The 17462-nt window shown below is 38.5% G+C and overlaps 1 protein-coding gene across 2 annotated transcripts in view; it reads left to right on the forward strand.

Moving 5' to 3' along the window:
• CAP2 (cyclase associated actin cytoskeleton regulatory protein 2) overlaps positions 1 to 17462 on the forward strand; it is a 136890-nt gene that overhangs the window by 17872 nt on the left and 101556 nt on the right. Inside the window, exons 2-3 of one of the 2 annotated variants that reach the window (XM_036870271.1) lie at positions 3804 to 3936; positions 7439 to 7539. In XM_036870271.1, coding sequence (XP_036726166.1) covers positions 3816 to 3936; positions 7439 to 7539 — 222 coding nt within the window. In that variant the 5' untranslated portion in view covers positions 3804 to 3815. The remainder of the gene's footprint in view (positions 1 to 3803; positions 3937 to 7438; positions 7540 to 17462) is intronic. The other variant, XM_036870270.1, reaches the window with a different exon arrangement.

Genomic DNA, 17462 nt, shown 5'->3' on the forward strand with positions numbered 1-17462 from the left:
CAGAGGATAATACTCTTCCCGGTTAAAGTGCCCCAAGAAAGAGGATGATACAGAATCCAAGAAACAGGTGATCCCACACAGGAGGGAGGGCAGGTGGAGGCAGAGCCCAGGTGACAGATGTGCAGTAGGCCTGCAGAGCAGTCTTGCAGTTCGAGTGATTCTCCAGGAGAGATGCCTCTGAGAAGAAGAAGCTAAGAGAATTCCAAATGTGTTTGGCCCTTTGGAAAGGAGACTTACACAACTGGGGGAAGAACTTGGAGATGAGTAATTATTTAAGTACAAAGAAAACTGAGAAGCTGCAACGACACGGCTCTAGGAAAACAGGTTGTGCAAAACATGGAAGACAATCGTAGCCTACCTCATGACTCGGCTATGAATGATCGTAATTATGTTAACACTGATGATTGGTCACACAATAATTGTGATATAACGCTATTGGGAGGAGGGGACAAGAGGAAATATGCATTAATGTGCTGGTGGCGATTGGGCAATAGAAGAGTATAACCTCATGTTTTTGGTGGGAACTCAATGGATAATGCCTAAAACTGAAGAAAATAAACAAGACAGAGATAGAACCATGCTATTCAGAGATAAGGAGGTAATTACTAAAAGAAACAGCTAAAATAATTGAACATGGTTGACTCTCAAGACAAAGAATGAAAGGAGGCAGTCAGGGGACTGCTGTGTTTTTGTGATAAGCCTTGTAGAACTACTGACTCTGTAAATTCTGTGCGTTCTTTGATTAAAAAAAAAATACTTAAAAAAAGAAAGGGGGAAATTCAAATAAGAAAAAAATGACAAGGATGAGTTACACTTCCCATTATAAAGAAACTCAAAATACTCAAAAATTAATACAAAACAAGGAATTAAGATTAATCTCAAGTATAATTTCCTAAAACATTAAAAAGAGAAAGTCATGAAATTCTACGTTCCTCTCCCTTTTTCTTTCCACCCATCCTCACACTCTGGTCAAGTGTTTGTGTTTATTCTCGATTAGCTGTAGGTTATAGGGGAACTTCAGCTTGGGGTTGCCTTCTACTTGAATAGGACGACTAGGAAATCTGGAGGCCAAGTTTGAGCTGCATCATCTAACCCAGTCTCTTGATTCTCCAGCTGTGTATCTGGCTTCTCTTTGCTTCTCCTCAGATTCTTAGAACTTCTTACATCCAGCCATCCTGCCATATCCCCCTCCTCTGTTGGCTTCCTGATCCAAGCTCATCTGTCCACCTGGCCCTGACTCATTCCTTAGCCTGACCTTGCTGCCTACATTTGCTTTGACTGCCCTATCCATTTCCTCAGCCTAATTCTTAATTCCTGGCTCCCACCTCCTCATCCGAACTTGGCTAAATCCACTTTGGAAAACCAAGGCAAATGGAACTGCCTGGGAAGAATTTGGAGAATCCACAGCTCTGTCCTTTCTTCATTCTTGAGAGCCTGGCTGGCAGCTGAGGGCACATGTGGGGGGAAGTGTTTGTGTGTGTGTTTGTGTGTGTGTGTTGGGAGAAGAGGGCACAGCTGTCTTGGACTGTGTCATTTTCCCTGGGAATGCTAATGTGTATTTTTGATATCCTGGTATAGTCTTTCTTTTATTTGTTCTTCCGTGTCTCTTAGAAACTGTTCTAAAATTTTAAACCCAGAGGCATCTTTCCAACTTGCATGAGCTGTATTTTGACCTCTTACGAGGCTGTGGCCAGACTTCAGCTCCTGGTGATTTTACATGAAGTGACATCTGATTCGCTTTTAGACTGCATTCCACACCAATCTGCCCAGCCCTGCAGTTTATGGGCTCACTCCTGCTGTCTTTCAACATATGGAGCGCTACTAGATAGTGTGAGTTTGAGTCTTGTCAGGGAGGCTGATTAAGCCACAGGCAGGGACAGCAGTGCTGTGTGTGAAATGTACCAGGCCTTGCTGAACAGCTCTGGGAGTGGCTGGAGGTGGTCGGTGCTTCTCTGCTGGGGGACAGGGAGCTTGCTAACAAAGCAAACACATTTTTTTCTATCACGGGCTAGGTCTATGGTGGTAACATTTGGCACGTTGAGTAACAGGGAACATAGATAACTGTGAACAGATGGGCAACTATTAAAAGATTTGAGGGGCTTTTATCATTTCTCAATTGGCCTTCACCTACCTACAGGATACCCAGTTCCCTTGTAAGATTACGTAAAGAATTCAATTAAATTTCTTCTTCCGTTTTTTTTTTTTTTCTTCAATTGCAATGGAAGCAAAAGCTCTGACGTTAAGAGGAAAAGAATAGATGAGAAACTTCTAATTTTGAATCCCCTTGGGATTAGATGCTGATTTCAGCTGGGCAGAGAACACTGCCCCTATTTTGAAAGAATAGCTGCTGGCAGTTTCAGAGGAGATGACTTTCCAAAATAGACAGTGAACTCCCCCATCCGTATCTGGTGACCATCTGACATTTGGACACAGAATTACAGAGCCATCCACATGTTTTGATACGTATAACCTTGCTTTTAAAAATGTCAATGGCAAGTCATTATTATGCTTAAGCTCAAAACTAGCAGAATACAAAATACAAAAGAGAAATGCATTACCTCGTTCCCAGCAGCAATAGAAAATATTTACACATCTTAGAGCAATAAAATTTCTCCATACCCTGGGGCAGTGTTGTCTCTGGTGCAGGAACATGCTAGTCCTGTTTGGCTCAGAATGATACTAGGAAAGTTCATAAGAGTGAGAAGGACTCTGGACACTGATTAAGATGAGGCATGTTTCCCTCTCTCCGAGCAGCAGCCTGATTTTGCCCAAACCAGTCATAGGTTGGTATGGTCAGAGTTATGGTACCTGTACACTGGATCTTATGAACCTGGCCAAATTCGATTGGGTTCCATTCATCAGAGGTGGCCTTAATAACATTACAATCGAGGGCCAATAATTTTAAAGTACTTGTTCTCAAGCTACTCAGTGTAGCTATCTATAATAAAATATGTTTGGAAGCAGGAAGGATAGATAACCAGCCTCACTTTTATTCTCAGTCCCTTAGCTTCAAAACCCATTTATCCCAGCCAAGAGTGCTGGGTAAATGAAGATCCCTGTGTCCAAAAACAACCCCACCTAAGACTAAATTTTTTCTAGAAATAACTAGCAGCAAAGGGAAATAACCATTTTTATTATTTTATATTAAAACTTCCACCATTCAGAATAATTGTAATTTAAAATAATTCATCAACAAAAGTGCTGGAACAAATTATAAGTAGAAGCCAGCTCTTGGAGGGGATGGCCTTTGTTGCCTGCTAAGTGATGCAGTTTGATAAACTCATACTTCTGTGCCAGGCTCTTTGGTTTAAGGTAATTGTGTAAACAAGGATTATCAGTGGGTTTAGTGTCTCCTGGAGAATTATACTTTAACAGAAAGAATTGTTGGAAATAGTTAAAATATGCTGTCACCATTTAGCAGAAATGTTGGTAATATATGTTCAGAGGCTTTTAAGTAAATGCTATGTATAAATTGTATCATAGAACAAAGAAGCATGCAAGGAGACACTTGATCATGGTGTAGAGAGAATGAATATTTGTGTACTGCAGTATGAGGCTTGTAAACATCACTGAATTGAATAGAAAATAAGCTCAATATAATTTGGTTTTTTTTTCTGCCCCTAGTTTTATGGGTTTTTTTTTTTTGAATTTCACCTATTTTCCTGACATGTAGAAGTACTCTCTAGGTAATTAAAGCCATAGCCATTCCGAATAATTTCTGTTTTCCTTCTTGCTGATGTTAAGTTTAATGGTGTCAGCTTGCTAATCCTTCCTGATGCTCACATGGCCTCCATTTGTGCCGGTGTTTTCCTAGGATGGCAGAGATGCAGGGGCTCATGGAAAGACTGGAGCGGGCCGTTGGTCGACTGGAGTTGCTGTCTGCAGGGTTACACCGGCCTCCAGGGGACTGTGGGGAAATGAACGGTGTCAGCGGAGGTAGGGCCACAAACTGTTGTCATTACTGATCTCTATGTGGGTCACTTAATTTTGTCCCCATCATTTAGTTCTCATGAAATATTTCTATCAACTTTAACTCCCCTACTCCTTCCTTTATATGTGACCGTGACATTAACCAAATGCAAGCGATCCCTGAAAAAGAGAAAGAGAAAAAGAAAAAAGTCTCAACCCACAAGCCACAAAAATTTCCTGTATCTGCGCATGTTAAGAGCATAATCCATGAGCCAAATGTCATTATTCTTTCGTTTTAATGTTTATGCTGCTCTTCCACACTCAGTGACTAAATATATTATCTAAGTAATTATCAACAAGAAACTAATGTTCCTTATTAGAATGTAAATTGGAAGGAGTTATCATTCTGCACATTTTAATTTTAAAGAGAACAAGTCATTAAATTTAAGAACTGTAGTTTTAAAGGAAGAGAGTCTGATGTGAAGCCAAATATTACTTCGATGTAACATGACCACATCACATTGTTTTACTTTTGCCTATTCCTCACCAAACATGTTTTTTAAATTATATGCTAATACCACACTTTTTAAAAAAGATTTTATAAATTATGTGATCAAACATATAAAAAGTTAACTACTTCTTTAAAAAAAAATACCATGCACGACCAGCTCTCTAAGTTATCTACAGTAATTTTTCCAACTTCTTCTTCTCTAAGGTTGCAGAATTAGCAAATAAAAATACAGGGTATCCAGTTAAATTTGCATGTCAGATAAACTACATTCTTTTTTTTCTTTTTGGTTAGAAGTGTGTTCCGAATACTGCGTGGGATATACTGCATGATACACATTTATTCAAAAATTTATTCACTATTTATTTGAAATTTAAATTTAACTGGGCGATCTGTATTTAATTTGGCAACTCTATTCTTGTCTCACACACATTTCCTCCTTATCTGACCCATTTTGAATTTTGTCAGGCTTTTGGGGCTTGAGAAAAGCCTTGGGGAGGAGAGGGCTTCAAAAAAAGCTTTCACCAGGCAAGAGCCACATGGGTGCTTCTAGAATTTCAGGCGTATTTGGAGCTGTGCCTTGTATTACGTGCGCTGGGACAAAAATTACTGTGTGAGCACAAATGCACAGGCTGGTTTTTTTTCTCCCCCCGACTCCGAACGTAATGCTTTGAATGAATTGAAAGGGGGTGTTGTTTAAAGGAAAGCTGCCAGGGGCCTGTAAATTTTTTCCGCATCAAATGAGACATATCTATGATTTCATTTTAAGCCTCTTTTTGTTAACTATGGAGTTGGTATATGAGATTCAGTGGACTTTATTTGTAAGAAAATATTTTCATGTTCTCTTTAGTAACTTTGTTTCCTTATGCCTTTGGCATCAGGTGATCAAAAGACATTTCTCTGAGATTGCTGCCCACAAATATAAAGCCTGTGAATACATAAAGTTAAAATCCAACTCCCAGGAGACTGTGTAGTGTTGCTGAGTAAAGGGAAAAAAAAAAAACTCCAATAATTTGAACCTCACTTACACAAAGAGGTAAAGACACTTTGTACTTTCTTCAAAAAAAAAAAAAGAAAATGAATAAGCTAAGCAAAATTGGAAGGCATATAGTTAAATTACTTAAGTATTTAAACATATATTTTCTAATATAACAAATCATTCCAAACCAGTTCTTAAAGTAAGTTATCTTAAAACAACTTAGCCAGCAATTTATTATCCTATTGATAATATGAAATGAAGAAGGATCATTAGTAAAATGTCTGAATGATATTCATCCTTAAAACCTTTTACTTATCCTAAACAACATCACTTCCGTTTCTTCTTAATTAGTCAGTTTTGGTGATTTCCTAAATTCTATTTTTAACAATTCCTTAAGGACAACCTCTCACCTTAAATGTAAACATCACCATTACAATGATGTTGTAACTAAAGTTAATTTTTTTTTAATTTAAAAAGAAACTTTTAGAAGGAACCCAATCCAGTACAAATCCATAGTATGCACAGATCAAAGAACTGCCTTATGAGACTGTTGTTATGATGTGTTTTATAATGTGTTTTCCCCCCACCCTGACAATCAGGTGAGTTTGACTCAACAGTTGAAGAAATTTTTTCATGCCTGCCAATTGACAAGCACTATGACAGGTGCAGGGGAATCTAAGATGAATTATACACAGTCCTAATCCTCCAGAATCTTTGGTCTCAATGCATTACTATTCAGGGCCTCAAATGCTTTGACTAAGAGTTGCTCAAAGGCTGTAGGCTGGGGAGAAAGACAAGTCATTAGAGGCTGCCTGGAGGAGGTGTGAGCAGAGCTGACTGATGAAAGGAAATTGATACCCCCTTGCATCGTTGTCCATGCTGCTATGTAGAGGCCTCCATCACATTTGAAGAGCTTTCTCCCACTTTAAACACCCAGCAGAGACCTCTCAGACCTCTCCCATGGCAACAAGCAGGTTTATCTGTTTCCAGATGGATCCATAAGGAATCTTCGGGTTTACACCCCTTTTATGTTATAGGAGTTGGTACATACGGCATTTTGAACTTGAGGATAAGTCAGCTTCAATACCCTGCTTAGAAGTTAGACCGTAGGTGCAGAGAACTGTAAACAACTGTTTCTATCACTCTTTTGGCCTGTGGAAATGGGCAAGTGGGAACCAGGGAAAAAGAAGGAGGCTTTATCCTACGCATTTATGAGCATGGATATTCCTGTCCAGTATAAGAAAGGGACTCCTAAGTTTGGGTTTGGATTTTAATAGCCTGTACTGCTGAATTTCTCAATATTATCTTTCTCAATATTAGGGATATGCAATCAGGGACTTAGACTAAAATTTTTTTTTGTTAATAAAAAAGCAGGGAAAGAAATGCAGAGCACACCAGGTTGGGCCATTGTCACTTCAGCTTTTACAGTAATTTGGCAGATCAGCATTCACTATGAATTAGCTCACTAGGCATTTTTATGCCCACCTAGCTGTCTCTCCTCCCCTTGGGAAGTGAAGAAGGAACAAAATGCGTGAAATCAGCTTGCTTTTCCTACTTGCCCAGACTTCGTTATTACCTTTTAATTGTCCTGAGTAATCTTGGTAACTATTTGCAAGGTGGTTATAGCACCTGGACAGGTCTGTGTAGAAGAACGTACACTGGCTTTGGATTCATAAGGCGTGTTCAGTTTTTGGATCTGCCACTTATTTGGTATAGAGCTTTTAACAAGTCATGTGTTCTGTTTGCATCTTCATTTCCTCATCAGTCAAAGTGTGACAGTGCTACTTACCTCATGGGTTTGGGGGAGAATCAAATGAAATTATGTAGGTGAAAGTGCTTACTCTGAAGGATGAAAAATAGGAAAACACTGTTTTCTTGAGCCATTGAGAAGTGTTTAATAAGTACATATTGGGTGAATGAATGACTTAGTGAATAGGAAGAGAATGATATGAATGACATTAAACTTCCATACTACTTATGGCAAAGCAGTACCAGCTTTTCACTAAACTACCAGGGAATAACAGAATGTTCTTTTTCCAAAGGTGTGGCACCCTCAGTGGAGGCCTTTGATAAGCTGATGAACAGCATGGTGGCTGAGTTTTTAAAGAAGAGTAGGATCCTGGCTGGTGACGTTGAGACTCATGTGAGTACTTTCCTCCCCCGTTCTCTGTGGAAAAGATGACTGCTATTAAAATTTTTTTAAAACAATGATCATAACAAGGGTTGGTGAGGGAATGGAGAGATTGGGACTCTTGTGCACTGCTGGCGGCAATGTAAAAGGTGCAGCCAGCATGGAAAAGAACATGGAGATTCTGTAAAAAATTAAAAATGGAACTATCATATGGTCCATCAATTTTACTTCTGGATATATACCCAAAAGAATTGAAAGCAAGATCTCAAAGAGATATTTGTATATCCATGTTCTTAGTAGCATTATTCACAATAGCTGAAGGGTGGAAGCCACCCAAGTTTCTGTTGACAGATGAATGGATAAACAAAATGTGGTTTGTACATACAAAGGAATATTATTCAGCCATAAAAAAGGAAATTCTGACACATACGAAAACATGGATGAACCTTGAGGACATTATGCTAAGTAAAATAAGCCAGTCACAAAACGATGCTGTATGATTTCATTTATCTGAGGCATCTAGAGCAGTCAAACTCATAGAAACAGAAAGTAGAAGGGTGGTTGCCAGGGCCTAGGGAGAGGGAGAAAAATGGGAACTTGTTTAATAGGTTTAGAGTTTTAGTTTTTCGATGCAAACTAAACTCCAGAAAGAATTCTGGGGATCTGATGCACAACAGTGTGAATATACCTAACACCACTGAACTGTACACTTAAAAACGGTTAATATGGTACATTTTATGTTGTGTGTATTTTACCACAATTTTTTTAAAAAGTGCAGCCTGAGGAAAAGCAAAGTCATAGAATTCGATAATCTCTGGATTGGTAGAGACTTTTCATGATATCTAGGCCAGCCTCCCAGTTTTAGACACCTTTTATGCATTTTTAAATGTTTAGCATCCTCCCTGAGGCTAGTTGTTATTCGCATGCATTTTATGAAAATCTAAAGTAAAAGCCAAACCAATTAAAAACCTAAAAGAGATTTATCACCAGGTTCTTCTTATTTATTTACCTTTGTTTCTTGCAAAGGATTGAATTCCACATCCATCTGCTTGTAGATTTCTCGGCAATGAGAGAGTCCTGGCAAAATCACTTTTAGTATAGACTCACGGAAAATCTGATTCTTGAATAAAGTTGTGGTTTGTGGTTAAAAACAAACAGACAAACAACAACAACAACAACAAAAACGTATAAAGGGATTCTCCTTCCCCAATTAGACTTTATATGCAACACTCAACACCAGTCTTCCAGGGGATCTGGTGACTCAGGTTATACCATTGGTTCCAGATTTGTAATTAAATAGGTGCTTATCTCATCACATTTGCAATGTATTTGTTCACCACATCTAAGAAAAATGAAGATTCTTCTCATGGCCTCCATTTTTATTAAACATACCTGCTGAAATACTCATTGGCCAAAAGAGAGGAAGCGCTGATGTACAGGAGTTCTAGAAAAGTCTGTGTAGTAAGACATACTCACTTCTAATGTATCACAGAGCTCTAGAATTGCTCTGGTCTATTCTTGAGCTTGATGTTTTTGTTTACAGAAACCTGGTCTGTAGTAAGGTAGTGGCTGAGCTTCTTATACTGAGTCATGATAGTACCCGAAAGCTAACATATAAAATGGAGTATTACCCCCAATACACTTAATGAGATTCTTGAATGATTAAAGAACAGTTTACTCTCTTGAACACTATTACAATAATTATTATATCACTGTTGTTACCATTAATATTGACATTATGCTTCTGAGGTACACAGTACATTATAATTCTTATTAGTAGCTCACAAAATTCTATGTAATGTTTTTTTACTGGGGAATAATGAAGCCTGTAAATATGTATATTTAACTTGGCATTTAAGAAAATGTAGGGTTTGCATACTAAGTAAGTCTCTTCAAGTTACATAGTAAAACAGTTCCTTTAAATTCCTTTTAGAACAAAGTGAGTTATAAATAAAGTGTAGCTTGATTTATATTAAGTTTTTTCTTCTCTCCACTCATTAGCCTGAGAACAGTATGACTCAAAGGAAGGAATATTCTCAATAATAAATATGTAACGCTCAAAGAAATTTATGTTTTTCACTAATTAGTTTTTTAAAAAGGAAGGAAGGAAGGTGGGGAAAGAAAGAAGGAAGGAAGCAAAGAAAGAGAAGAGAAAGAGAAAAACACTTGTCATCCGAAAATGTAGACTCTGGTTCTACAACACAAAGAAAAGTACAGGCATCTATCGTCCATCTGCCCATTACTTTAATACGTTAAACAAGTTGTTTATTTTTTCTCTCTTATAGAACCATGTGTCACTGACATTAAGCTTGCAGCTGCTGCCTCTCACATAAGCCAGAAGTGAGGGTTGAACTTTGTTCCAAGAACACACCTGTTGCCTAGGAAAAAAAAACCCCACATACCTGATTGTACAGTATGGAAATTTGAGAACGACACAAATGTGCATCATGTTAAATCCTGTCCCTCTGCTTAAAAGCTATTTCACAGATACTAATAATGAATAAGGGCAGCCGAGCTATGATTTAACGTCTGTCTTGATGTGTTGGCTGCTGGTTGGGCTTAATTTACTGAACACTCAATAGTCTATTGACAGAACAGACCACAAAAAAGGGGAACTAATAGCTACAATTAGGAAGCTCTGCTGAACCGAAGAACATAACAGGTTTAGAAAAGATTAGATCTTGTAAAGCCTTCTTGTATGCAACGTAAACCGAAGGGCTTATATAAATTACCCTCCAACCCAGGAACACTGACACAGCTTGCGCCCTTTTTAAGAAATAATAAACAATGCATACTTTTATAATAGATGTTTAGGGTAAATATAGTCCTCAATGTCAAAGGAAAGGATCCCCTAGAAACTGGGCCTACAGAATTCTAAGCCCTTGGTCAGCTGTCATTTACCCTTAAATGGATGACTGTGATTTTTTTTTTTTTTTTTTACAAAGCTGTCCTGTTGCTATTCATGGTATATGGAACTAATCTTGGGTCTATTTCTAAATGATTTGACAATCATGAAACAACTGCAAATCATATAGCTCTTCCTAACTCAAGCCCTTTTTGGAGATTTATAGAATTTACATTTTAATGTTTGTAAATGTCTGGAACATTTATTTCTTATCACGATTAAAATGGATAAAAAAGAAATATTCTTTTATTAATTGTTCAGTAAAAATGGGAGAATCACATTTTTAACAAAAGGGCAATAAAATTCAACAAAAAAGTATAACGCTACACATGGTAGGGTTAAATCGCACTGCACAATATTATGTCCTTGAGTTCCTGGACTTTATAAAGGATGAACCTATTTAGACAATTATTATAGCCGTATTTTTGATGGGTCGTGATTACTCTTCTAAATGTTCCTAGGATTTGTTATATACTTAAATCATCTACAAAATATCTTGTTCATTTTATGCCCCGCTGGTTGGGTGACATGTCCAAAGGGTGGGAAAGTAAGAATGATCTCTTCTTGTTTGTATTTGGATTTTAGAGCTGGCTCTTACTTTTTATAGAGTGACCTTAAACTAGTCCCTTACCCTTCTCAGTAATGAGACTGGACGACATCATTTCCAAGGGCTGTCAGAGCCCCTTTGAGTGACTCACCCGTTGTCTCATGTGAAAAGCATGAGGGAGTTAGTTACTCAGTGCCAGATGAAGAGCTTGAGACAGAGCAGCAGCATCACCATTAAAAACAAACATCTTGCGCCGTGCCAGGGAAAGTACCTCAGTCATCTGAACCTGCAAAGCAGGCCGCAGGAAACATGTCAGAAAAAGCATACACAGAACACTAAGGACAGCATATCATCCTGCTTTATGATGATATAGAATAAATCAGACTCCTTCGTTTAAAAAGAGCTTGCGGCCTCCATGAGTCTGTCCTTCTTGGTCTTACAGGTTGTCACTCCTTCCTTTACATGGACCTATCTCTAGAATAAATAATGCAAAAGTGTCTACATATTTATTTTACTATTGTATCCATATTCTTCATATTGTATCCATATTCTTCCTTGATTTTAGAAAACTTTTATGGGTAATTTGTACTCACTTAAAAAAATGACCGTTTGCATTTTTGGTGCTTTATAATCTGGGTCTATATGGAAACCCTCCTGTCCCCACCAAAGAAACAAAAAAATGCTCAGAAGCACAAGTTCGGAGTTGACTCAGTGAAAGAGCCCATTCCATACAGATCCTCCTCACTGTCCTGCTTGCCTTTGGCCAAGTTGGTCCTCCCATTGACTAGTTTCTTGCTAATAGCTTGAATCTGAACATTTATTTTTATTATAATTAGACATGAATACTTTGGCAATCTCAAGCCCAAAGGATCTGTACATCTTTCACATTCTCCAAATGGCAGAGACAAAAAAAAATGACTTGTACAAAGAATTCTGCATCTAGATTTCATACAGGCTTTATATCAGGGATCTTCCGTCTTACAGTCTTGGCCAGTTATGATAGTCAGAATTATTAGAGAAGGAAATACCTTAGAAATCATCCATTCCAATATACATCCTCATTTTTTTCTTTTTTTAAAATTTATTATTCTTTTTGGCTGCATTGGGTCTTCGTTCCTGCGTGCGGGCTTTCTCTAGCTGTGGCGAGCAGGGGCTACTCTTCGTTGCGGTGCGTGGGCTTCTCATTGCGGTGGCTTCTCTGGTTGCGGAGCACGGGCTCTAGGCACGCGGGCTCAGTAGCACACGGGCTTAGTTGCTCCGCAGCATGTGGGATCTTCCTGGACCAGGGGTCGAACCCGTGTCCCCTGCATTGGCAGGCGGATTCTTAACCACTGCGCCACCAGGGAAGCCCCTCTTTTTCTTTCTTTGTCGTTCTGCCTTCCTTACTCTCTCCCTCCCTCTCTCTCATCCTCCTTCCTTCCTTCCCTACCTTCTTTTCTTCGTTTCTCTTTTTCTGTTTCTTCTTTTTCTCTTTCTTTCTTCAGAGAAGGAAACTACAACTTAGCGAGGTAGGAGATGTAGATGATGTGTCGAATGCAGCACCATGACCCTATGGCAGAGCCAGAAATCTGGTCTCCAAAGTCTCCATCCATGGTTTGGGAGATGCCCGGCTTAGACCCCCTGAGCTGCTGTCTTCCACTGCCTTTGTAGGCAACTGGATCGCTAGTGAGAAGCAGTGGCACTTATCTGCCACCTCTTCCTGCCCTCTGCACTCTACAGCTATTACAGTTTGCTCTACCAAATTTCCACGGTATATGGAAAGGTCATGACGAAGGTGGGCTCAGGCACAACGAGTGAGGAGAGGGTGGAACGTCAGTGTGACTCATGTCTTTCATGTGTCTCCTCAGAGTAGCACTGAGTGAGGTGACAGGGAGAACAGTGACCTCCAGGACAGATGAACTGTGTCCCTTGTGGGTCTTCGCTTCTCCCCCATCACACTAGCCTTGTCTCAGCCTGGTCCTCACTCACTGTGCTGTTGACATCAAATTTGCAGAATTCAGAAAGGTCACAGATAGATCCAGCTCTGTTATCATTTCTTCCCAAGAAGGTGGAGAATTTTTATTCTCAGCATTGAACACATATTTTGCTATCCTACATATGCGTTGACTCACAGCCTATTCCTGTTAAGTCACCAGCCTTAGTCGGACATCCCTGTGACTACTTTTTAACTTAAGGATTTTTGCTTTTAGAACATCTGATCCCTGTTTCTTTCCTTGAAAATTCTAGTTTCGTAGCACATTTAGAGCCTTGGAGAGGCTCTGAATAAGGAACTGGGCTTGGAATCTAAGCATCTCTTGAAGAGCCACAGGCATCACTAACCTCCAGGATCTCCCTGTTTACTCCACCAAAAATAAAATATGTTACCAGAGTATTTTGCTGAAACAATGAGGTAGGTTCCATGAATCTCTCAGGTTAAGATGAGATCTGTGCTTTTCCTTCTGCTTCTTAAAGGAAACCTTCTAAGAAAGCCTATGGAATGCCTGTCCTGATTATCCTCTTCTGTTCTATGTTCACTGGCATTAGCAAAACTTGGGAGGAGCCGAAATATGCAGGGATGTGTTCTGAGTGTGCTCAGGCTGCTGTGGTTGCGGGTGAGCTATGTCACCCACCAGCTGGCCCCTCTGGGCCTGCACCTGGGGAAAATTAGGTGATTGAGTCTCAAGAGAATGGTGTTGCTCTACGTAAAAGCATAGCAAGAATCTGCAACTTAGTCTGTGTCAGGAGTTCCTGAGGGTGATTAGCAACTGTTCTCCAAATATTTTTCCCCTCAGAAATACCCTTTCAGAAGATTGTTTCCCACATCAGAATTTAATCATCTTACCTAGTACTGCAAAATAGAGGCCCTTTTCCTTTTTTTTGCCTTTTTCTTTTTTTTCCCCTATATTTCCTTCTTTCTAAAACTATGCCAATAATGGGAACATTTGCTGTTGTTTTCTTTCTAGACTTCAGGATAATTGAATTGTTTGCCTGGAGGCTGCTTCAGCATCTAAAAATTAATACTTTGTCTAAAAGTAATGACCTGATTTCATTTAGATTATCTTGTTATTTCTATTCAAGCAACCATCCCCACAGAACACACCACACACACACACAGACATGCCCACGCACACATGTATATCCACTGTTCACCTAAGAATTCGTTATAATGCTGTATTAACTACACATAAGAAAAAACAGTCTTGGTCAAATATATGGGTGTTCTGACCCAAGAGTCACTCTAACTGTAGGATATGTGTTTTCAGATTTCTTAGTGTGCATGAGGCAAGTACAAAATATGCTTTTTTACCATTAGTATGTTTTTCCCTTTCCAGTTGTATTTAGATTATGGTTTAATATGGTAAGTTTTAAAATATAACAGTTTATACATTTTATAACTCATTACCAGCCAATTCTTTTTAATATATCAAGTATAAGATGTTTTGGTGATGTAAAAAAAAAAAAAACCAGGGTATTCAATGAATTAATAATTTATCACTTATATGTGTTTGCAATAGAAATCCTTTCCCTTTCAGAAAACGCTTTGCAAAATAAATATTTTAAATGGCAAGGTACTTGGAATGCTGATAGTTGACTTGCAATTGCTTTGGTTAAACAGCTTAATATACAGAATAGGTGGTCTGATTTATCCCTTTGGGCCCACCTGTTGAGTGTTGGGATCTATTTCAAGGTTCGAGAAATATGCTGTTTTCCTCTTGCCCTCTCAGTGTCTAGCATAGTAGGTGGTTAATAAATTTTTGCTAAATGAATGATTGAAAATGAATCAAATCCTTAACAAATTATTGAATCAATGAATAGATGAATGTACTGTGGCTGACAATTTGGATCAAGCAATATCCTAGATGAGGAGTTAAAAGAAAATCAAGGCCAGGTTTTATGTCCTGAATTAGCAAGTAAAATATTGGAGAAACATAGATTCTATAGATTTGTTCGTCATGTGTGCACACACACACACACGTCCCAGTTTTGTCGTAGCCCTGACAATGTATGTAGTACCCCCCTCATTCCCTTTATTCTCATTCCTCTTTTATAGTTGAGGAAAGTGAGCCATTGAAAGACTAGAGCTCTAAGGCACCTTAAGAAAGCTAGATGAGAATTCATAAGTAATAGGAAAATCCATCAGTATATTGACTTGTAGCCCAATAGAAATCTCATGCGTGCTATGTGTGACAGGATATTTTTGTGAACCTTACTGTAAGTGTTTTAAACTGCAGGTCAGATTTAGAAAAGAAATAGGATTTTGTTTGGTTTTTCTGTTTGCATTGGGTTTTGGCATGTTGCTTTCCCCTTCGATCATTAACATTAAAATGATAGCCATCAGGCAAGAAATAACTTTGGAGTCTAAAAGGACCTGTTGGGAAACTGAATTTTTGTCCAGGACTTCATGGCATATTTCCAATAACCAGCTCTCCCTGGTTTCAAGAGTCTTTAGTTTTATTTATGTAATTTTAAGTATCTGGGTGAAAAGTGAAAAATTCAGTAGATTGTCTCAATATGTCCAGTGCAGACAGTCCCAAATTTTAAATGCGGACTCCCACCCCAAAGTTCATCTGCAGGTTAGTTCTTAGAAACTTGGAAGACACTTGCCCACAGACCCAATGTAAAGGATGGGTGGTTCGTTTCCTATGCAAAGATGCAGAAGAGTATGACTCCATGTGTAGTACACAGACCACCACCATCCACAAACTCTGCTAATGGTCTGCTATGAGATGAGTACAAAAATTGTGAGTAAGACATTGAAAACTTTTATAACAATCCAACAGAGTAATTTTAAGGCTGCTAAGTCTGGTAATTTAAAAAACTTGGACTTGTGCTTTGTGTGTCTGGTTTTTATTCATTTTTCTGGTAAGGCTCTTTTATTTATTTTACAAAACAGTCTGTGATAGATGAGAAATTAAAAAGAAAATCTTCACCGAAGGTCTTTTGAGTAGCACTATGTAGTGCAAAATGTTAGGAAAAACTCTTCCACTATGCTTTTAGTTAAATGAAGCAGGAAAACAATAACATTAAATGAAAAACAGCCATTTAGTATGAATGCTGATACCTAGGCAAGTGTGAATTTAATTAGAGAAGGACTTAAGGACTAGATAGGGATTTCTATGCAGATTATGCATACTTTCAGCTGATGTTGGGCCTGATTCCTTTCTTCTTTCTCTACCAAGCACAGGATTTTTCTTTTTCTTTATATGAGTGTATAGTTACTCTCCTTTGATTATAAGAATGACTTTGGAATTGACAAATGGGACCCAAAAAAGGCAGGAAAAGAGATTTTCTAAGGATAATGGAGCAGGAATTGAAAGGAAAGGGTAAAGAGGTGATATATACACTTAAGAAAGATTTGCCTTATTGAAAATAAAGTCTGGAAGGATACTTATTGAATTTTTAGGGGGTAAACTTACCAAAAGCTTTTACTTCCTAAATATCCGTGTCTTTTGAACTTTTTATAACAAGCATGTATAAACTGTTATCATCAGAAGAAGGGGAAAGGAATATTTGGTATTTTAAGAAAAAATCTTGGAATCGAGGTATTGCCTGGAAGGGATTTCACTGAGCAGCAAAAGACGAGTGAGAAAATGTGGGCACCAAGTGGTGTTGATCTCACACAGCTTGGCTGCAGGGTGACCTCGTGGTCAGGAGTCCAAGATGCCTGGGAATCCATGGGGATTCTGGGAACCAGTGTTCAGCAAGGACTTTCCTAGGTTGAGTGTTCATAGTGAGATCTTAGTGTAGATGGATTGATGTCGGGTCTATATGGTTGACAAATGAACAAAATCTGGTTTGTAGCTAAATTTTATAGTCACTAGAGATCGACTTCATTTCCCTGCCTTATTTAAATTTTCTATATTAGTGACAGAGGCAATTGTAAAGAAAGGGAAAGAGAACTAGCATTTATTGAGGACCTGCTATGTTAGGCACTTCGTGCAGCTGCCAACAAACATTGCTTTACTTGATCACTAGGAGAACCTGTTAAGGTACGTAAATTCCAGACAAAGAAGCCCAATCTCAGTAAGGTTGGGTAACTTGCTTATAGCCATGCATTTAGAAATGAGCAGCATTGGATTCTGTCTCAGGCCTATCTGAAGATTTAAGCTCACAGTTTCTCTGCTATACCACACTGCTTTCCAATAATTTCAGTCATTCATTATTTAGCGGTAGTTACTGAGCTTCTGGTGTAATAAAGGCCCTTCTACATTGGCACCCAGTGGCCTAGTCTTCAAGAGCCTATTACCTACTTGGAGACCCAAGGCATATACGTATGCATGAAAGTTAAATAAGAGTATGGCTTAAATAATACAGAATGAAAGGACAATGCTTAGCATTACAGTGCATTCTAGAATAAGGAGTACTTGTTGCCTCTAATTTTTCTGATTCATTAGAACAGCCAAGTATCCTTTACTTGTATAGACCCAAAATTCATCAACCATGAAGCAGTTCTGGCTTCCTGAGTCAAAAGATTTAGTTTAAACATGTTGATAAAATGCTTTA

This window comes from Balaenoptera musculus, chromosome 11 (assembly GCF_009873245.2).
Source record: "Balaenoptera musculus isolate JJ_BM4_2016_0621 chromosome 11, mBalMus1.pri.v3, whole genome shotgun sequence".
NCBI classification, from domain to species: Eukaryota; Metazoa; Chordata; class Mammalia; order Artiodactyla; family Balaenopteridae; genus Balaenoptera; species Balaenoptera musculus.